This window comes from Ictidomys tridecemlineatus, chromosome 2, assembly GCF_052094955.1.
Source record: "Ictidomys tridecemlineatus isolate mIctTri1 chromosome 2, mIctTri1.hap1, whole genome shotgun sequence".
NCBI classification, from domain to species: Eukaryota; Metazoa; Chordata; class Mammalia; order Rodentia; family Sciuridae; genus Ictidomys; species Ictidomys tridecemlineatus.
The window spans coordinates 193,353,302-193,360,508 of record NC_135478.1 but is presented as its reverse complement, the minus strand read 5'-3'; the positions used below and the strand labels follow the sequence as shown (position 1 = coordinate 193,360,508).

At 33.1% G+C, this 7,207-nt stretch overlaps 1 protein-coding gene across 2 annotated transcripts in view; it reads right to left on the bottom strand.

Annotated features, from left to right (window-relative positions):
- Positions 1-247: 247 nt before the first annotated feature.
- Thsd7a (thrombospondin type 1 domain containing 7A) overlaps positions 248-7,207 on the bottom strand; it is a 399,002-nt gene continuing 392,042 nt past the window's right edge. For both annotated transcript variants that reach the window (XM_078040341.1, XM_078040342.1), the window contains 2 exons: positions 6,260-6,347; positions 248-5,555 (listed from right to left, as the gene is read on the bottom strand). In XM_078040341.1, coding sequence (XP_077896467.1) covers positions 5,471-5,555; positions 6,260-6,347 — 173 coding nt within the window. In that variant the 3' untranslated portion in view covers positions 248-5,470. The remainder of the gene's footprint in view (positions 5,556-6,259; positions 6,348-7,207) is intronic.

Genomic DNA, 7,207 nt, shown 5'->3' with positions numbered 1-7,207 from the left:
CTTTGCTAGTGCCTTCTTTTAATTTACCGGTAACCAAGAGGTTCTTTGATCTTAATGATTAATCTTGTGCCCTCAGTTGACTTTTAAGGCAAAATTTGAATTTTTCAAACTTTCTAAATTGGAGTTGTTAAAAAAAATACTCAGGAAAGGGCAATACAGTAGTAAAGTGATTTGGATATTCACTGAAAAAAATATTCCACCCACATTTATGAAGTAAATTAAAACACAGACGCACATAATCACATGATTAGAATGAAAATGACTTCCATGTTTATGTTTTCAGCAATATAGTTATTTACAAATAATCCATATGAAAATGTAAAAAAATCATATTACATCTTCACATGCCATTCTGTATTAACTGAATAAAGCTTAGTGACATTGTTTATTTGCAAATCTGTAGTTAATTGTACATAGACATTTTGTGCGTTATAAAAGAAATGTACATAATTTAAAATAAATTACACAATTTACAAAGTAATATTAACAAAAAACTCATAGACAGCTGCCTCCTTATTTAAACAAAATAAATACTCAGATAGTTAAATTAACAAAAAATACACATTTAGGGGATTATAATTTATAGAAAGATCATAAATTTACTAAAGTTGTATTTTACAATGGCAGATACTGATCTCTTCAAATTGCTATTGAAATGGGTAGGAAAAAGTACCAGAAAAGGAATCTAAATGTTTATTTTCTAAAAATAAACACAATTAGATTCCTGAAAAGTAGTTGGGAAAAGTTTATTGAGGCTTGAAATAGGTAATCTAAAAGCTTTTACTTAAAGGAAAACAAAAACAAAAACAAAAACAAAACCCTATAGAACACAACCATAGAAACGACACCTAGTTACATTCTTAAATAGAACAGAGATTTTTGATCACTAAAATCTTGACTCCCACAAACTAAAACTTTTCATATTCTTCCTGTTTAATGGTGTGGCTTGGCAGAAGTACACACACAAAAACAAACAACAAACAACCCTGCAAAATTAACTATTCACTTAGCATTTGTTTTATTCACTTAATAAAGTAGGCATGCCCATTTTTCGGTGTCCCTGCTAGATATGGAATTATCATTTCACACTGTAAAATACCCTTTTCATAAAAGAATAACCATTTTCAAGGCCCACACTCCAGTATCAGATGCCTGAAGTCCAGCTGCACAGCCGAGGACATCTGAGGGTAGGACCAGGTGGAACAATTATCACGAGAAGAGGCAGGTGTGGTTCTCACATCTAACCTAGACCCAGGAAAACCATGCTCTGCAAGATTCCTTTAAGAGTTGTTCCCAGACTGCTGTCCTTTGGAACTCTCCATCTTGGAAGGGAAATAGAGCAAGAAACATGAGAAGCATGATCCTTGCATATTCAGACCCCCAATCCACCTAGGAATGGGTTCTTCTTGCTTCACAGTACTGAAAAGCATAGGCCTCCCTCACTGTCTGGTAGGGTGGGAAGTGAGCAAAGACAGGGGGCTAAGAGGATACAGGGCACCAATAAAGTGAGGGTAAGAATTGACAGTATTTTTTTTTTAATAGAAAAAGTAATTTTTTTCTTTTGCATGTCCTCCACAGCTTTCCTTGCCCTTTTCTCACTTCTTTGACCAGTGCATTCTGTTTAACCAAGATGCTCACATTCTAAGTGACACTTTGATTCCAGCAGGAAGGAAATATAAGTGTTCTCTACTTTTTTTTTTTTAATAAAGTACTGAGCATGGTCAGTGGAAGGTGCTTCTGAGGGACACAGACAAGATCAGTCATTGATAAGAGAGAGAAATGTAGAGAGATACCAGGAAGCGAAAATCATAAAGGACCAAAGTTGGAGGAGGTAAATAAATATGTGAGAGTTGCCACTGGCTTCATGTAAGAAATGACTTCATCTTTGAATGGCCAGGAACTTTACAGGTTTCTGATTAAGTCACAATGACCATTTCCATCCATCTGAGGGTGGAGGAGGAAAAACATTAAGCTTTTGATAGCGTGTCCTAAGTCACATTACATATCGAAAAATACTAACCACATCTATAAGCAAATCCAGAGTAAAGGACAATGTGTTCAAGCGCTATCATTACTCCTTAAGCTTCTTTTCCTTCTTCTGAATGTCTGAGGTACCTATGTTTCCAAAAGCCATTATTAGTTTTCATGGTGCCTAGCAGAGTGTTTTTACATGTAATAATTCAATAGATATTTCTTATATGTAATTTGTGCTTAGTTATAAGTAATTGAGACATGCTTTTATGCACTCCCTTTAGTAGCTTAAGCTCCACTGTTGTGTCCTCAAAAAGGCTTTGAAATTAGGATTATAGTCAATGAACTGAATGAGGTATTGATAAATAAGCAAATCAGTCCCTTTCAAGAGAGATAAGTATGCCACTTCTACATGGTTTCTACTGAAACAGTCCAACATAATCCTATAACAATATTTTTTCTTTTCTTTTTTTTTTAAACCAAGCAGATCTTCATGCTTATAGAACACTATTTCTAAACCTTTTTGGGCTCAGAGCATTTTGTCAAGGCAAAAGTGTTAGTAGACAATTTACCATGTTCACCTCCTAAATTCTTAGAATGAGCACAAAGAATAAGGTTTTGATGAATTTCCAGTATTTAACTCATTATGAACTCATGCCAAAAAACTAAACAAACATAAATATGAAAATCTCCACTTGTTCGAACTGGCCAAATAATTATCTTCCCTTCTTTTCACATCATAAGAGGCCATCTAGTATTAATTTATATTAACAATAAGCATCTAGTATGTTCCCTGGCATTGGTTCACATAGCACCTAATGTCTTCCACATATATAGTGCTGTGAGATGTCATCAATTTTTGGATATAATGTCTTATATTTTGATAACATTTTATAATTTTTGATCTCTTAGTTCATTTATTTCTTACAACCTAGGCAGGATGATACTGATTTGTCTTTTGAATAAATTACATTTTATAATATCTTAAGTACAGCTTTTGTAGGAACAGTATTTTATTCTATTCCCCTTTTCAAAATTACTAGGTGTTGCATACATTTCATAAGACTTTTGCAATTTTCAAGTAATTTTAATAGATTTTTTTCTCAACCATTTTGGATGAATGGAGTACATTTTACCAAAGAGATCAATTTGAGTATTATCTGGAAGTCTCCTGAGTACATATATTGACCCTCACTGTTTTAGAGTAACAATATTACTTCTTCTTTCTCTTCCATTAAAAAAGGTAAAATGGACCTTGTTTTTATGTTTTTCCATGGTTGAGTCCTTGGTTTAAAGTAGAATTTCTTATCTTCCTGACTACCTGTTATCTTTGAAGTATTTGCATTACTTAATATAGTGAATATTGCATAAAGAATGAATGCTTACAACAGTTCCTATTGCAATATGTGTAAATATTTTCATTTGGGGGACATTCTAATCTCTTTTGTAATCTTTGCAAATACTCTAGTGGACAGCAGGGGGAGATCAAAATCCACTGTATTCTATGTGAGGGGAAAATGCTTTATAATCCCAATCACTTTTATAGCTACATGACTATGTTTAGGATGAAATAACTTGCTTACAATTTTTAAAAGACATGAAAACCTAACATTCTCCCTGCTCTCAAAGGTCGTTACAGTCAATATTGCCTAAAAAACAGTGCTGCTTTTTAAGGTCACCATTCAAGCTTTCTTTTCATAAAACGGAGTTCTCCTAAGTTAGAAACTGTTCCACTGTGCAATCTCAGAGCTATATCTGTGACAAATATAACTACTTCTAGTGCAATGTAAGTTTAATGCCTGAATTTTCACCTTTGAAATTAAACACTGGTGACAGAGCATAAATGGATGAAAACTAAAGATGCAACGGAGAGTTAGACTTAAAACCATCTGGAGTGGTTGTCCGCAAACTAGAACCTGTAAATGTGGTGTGCTGGCTGCTTTTAAAAAGTGTTTTTCTGGAAAACAGCCGTATTCATCCTTTTTCTTCTTTTGTGTCATCTCTGGCAACATTATACAATGTCAGCATTGAGAAACTGCAATGAAGACCGGGCTAAAAATATTTACTGTCTGATCCTTTATAGAAAAGGTTTGCCGCCCTTGGTCTAGATTTTTAATATATATATTTTTTTAAAGTTTAGGGGTTTTGAAATTCTACAATAAAAGACTGGTTCAAATTTTACTAGTAAGAAAGACAAAAGAGTATGGATTTTGACATACTGCCTACAAGAAGTCCTTCACTCTGAAACAGAGAGCAAATCAGGGAGAAAGAAAAATCAACACATACTTTTGATTTCTTTTAGTTATAAAAATCATTGATGAGATTACCTTCTTCTCCATCTTCCTGAAATTAAAAAGACAAGCAGTTTCTTTTTTTCTTTTCTTTTCTTTTTGTAACAAAGATAACAAATATAAAAATCTAGTCATAAAGAGCCTTCAAAGAACAATTACAAACCAACTAGAGGGATCCACTTTTTGGAGGGTTAATGGGCTTAAGGTATCGCCATGTTGTCAGTTTTACAATGGCTGCAGAGCCGAGGAAGAGTGTATACAGCAGGTAACCGCTGAATCCATCCTGTTGCCATCCAAACTGAACTTTACTCTCTTCAGGATACAAGAACTTGCAGAAGTCTCCATGACACTCTTGGCAAAGATGTCTTCATCCCATATGAAAAGAGGCAGTTTCTATGGCATATTGGTTAAATGTCTATCATGCTGCACTAATATAGTGCAAAAATGTGCCTTCCATAAGCAAAAAAGATGCAGGCAACCAGTTTGAAAATCAGGGAAAGTAGAAATGTATCAACACAAGCAATTTAGCTTTCCAGACAATAACCACTATAAAATACTGAACTTGAGGACTCTTTCTTCTAAGATACTAGTACATGTCCAGCATTCGTACATTGGAGAGAGCCAAGAGTGAGTCTTATTAAAGAGTCTCTGTCTCTGAAATGCAGGTCAATAAAAGCAACCATCAAACCAGGAAGATGCTGAACTTATTCAATGGATTTTCTGTTTAGCTTGGAACTTTTCTTCTTCACTGTTAAAGTTGCTTATTGACAAGTATACAATATGACATTATAATGTGTGTCAATCAATTGAGTATATATGTTGTTATGCTTTACTGTAGTATTGTAGAGGTCTTCTTACAAACTCTTCATGCTAGAATGTTCGTGGGCTATCATTGCAAACAGCCTTGTGTCAGGCATCCAATGGCCAATTTTACCACTATATTTTAGAAATGAAAGTGTTTTTTCAATTGGTAGATTTCAGAGAAGATGACAAACTTCTAGAATTCTGAAGATTGTTGGCTTATATGTTAGTGGTGCTATCTTGAATAGCTCAGTAGCAGCATGATTTTCATTTTCATTTTCTTTCTTTCTTTTTTTTAAGTTAAAGTGAATTATAATCCACAGAGTTTGGATACTGTTGCTGCAGCCTCTGGATATCTACAACAAGGTCAGAAAGCCAAAACTGGTTGTTGCCAGGAAAGTTAAGTGTTACATGTCTGCATCTCCATCATAAGCTAAGGTTAAAGGTTTCAGTCGGTTGTTTTGCCTTCTTTGGGGTTTCTTTGGCTTTTTGCTGTAAGAAATACATTAAAATTGGGAGAAAGAAAAAAATCAATCTTTAATTATAATTTTTATCATCTTATATCTTAAAAATAAGCAAAATGAATTGATCAACCTAAATTGCCCACTTTCCTGCAATACTAAATTCAACCTTAGAATTTAGTGTTCTGGGTCTCTTTAAATTTCAGTTTTGTGTTTTGGAAAAAAATGCTAAATAAGTTTCAAGTATTTTACTATCCTCTAAAAGACAAATTATCCTTGTGTCCTTTAGTATAAACAACAGAAGCAACATTATAGTATAATCATCTGTACTTGGCCACAAAACTTTATAAATAATGTACAATTTATAAATAATACATGTTTGCCAAGATGGTTGAATAAGATTATGTATTACCATAACATCTTTCTCCAGTAGTAATTCAATATAAAAATGTATAATTCACCACAGTCCATACAAAGCATCTTTCTTGGTATACTTACAAGGTAGCAAACTTGAAAAGATGATCTAAGACAATTCTGGTTTATCTCAAGAGACTTACATGGCCCAGATTTTTTTAGATTTTTAAGACTAAAGTCTTATTTATTTAGAATTTTATGTGAACAGCGAATGAATACAGTATGTTTCAGGCATTAGTTTTTTTTCCCCAGAGTTATAGGCAACTAAAAGTGTTTTCTTTGAAATAGAGACATTAGATTTTTAAATATTTAAACACTCACCAAGCTAGATAAATCATGGAGACAATAAAGATGAGTAACACAAATGCCCCAGCGGCTACACCGTAAACCCAGGTCCTTAGTCTCCCATCTAAGAGGAATGGATATTAGCCATTAATTTACATTGGTCTGGAATACATATGACAGTCTTTAACTATGACCAATGACCAGTCACATATGACCAATTCAAAACTCAAAATGAATTATTGCTTCAGCACAGTTATTGATTAATGTAAATCTGTATTATGAGTTAGATGCTGCTTTGTTAAAGATAAATTAGCAATGAAATTGAATTGAAAAGTAGCAAATAGTATTTGTGTTCAGATATCAGGTTTATATGTCTAAACTTCTGCTGCTTCTTACCTGACTTTTACTTCAGATTCAATGTACGTGCTATTTAAATAGACACTGCCTTATGATTTCCCACAAATTTTGAGAATGACACTTATAAGAAAAGATTAAAAGTAGTCCAATTTTAAGAAAGTCCCACAATCTACAGTTGATACACATAGGTATTTGAACACTAACTCTGTCATTTTAATGTTTTAGTTACAGATGAAAGTGAATATATTTAACATTTTTTTGTGATTAATTATCTGTCTTGTCTGCATATACAGAATGTTTTAAAATTGATTTGACAAATATCATTTGCAAAGAATCAAAAATGAATAACATAAAAGTATTTCTAAGTTTTACTGCTTCCTTTTCTATTATATGGAATTAGGCATGACAGGATCTTTTCTAATTTGTTTTTTCTGGTCGTATTCTCTTTGAACTTCTCAGTTTTATGCTCTGAATAAACTTCAAACACAAGATGCTATTAATGATGTTGCCTAACTTAATTTGATCCCAACATCAACGTATTTTCTGTTGCATGTGTATAATTAAATATATGATATTAGTGTTAAAATTATAGATTGGGCAAATGGACCCCATGGAGACTCTGGTGTA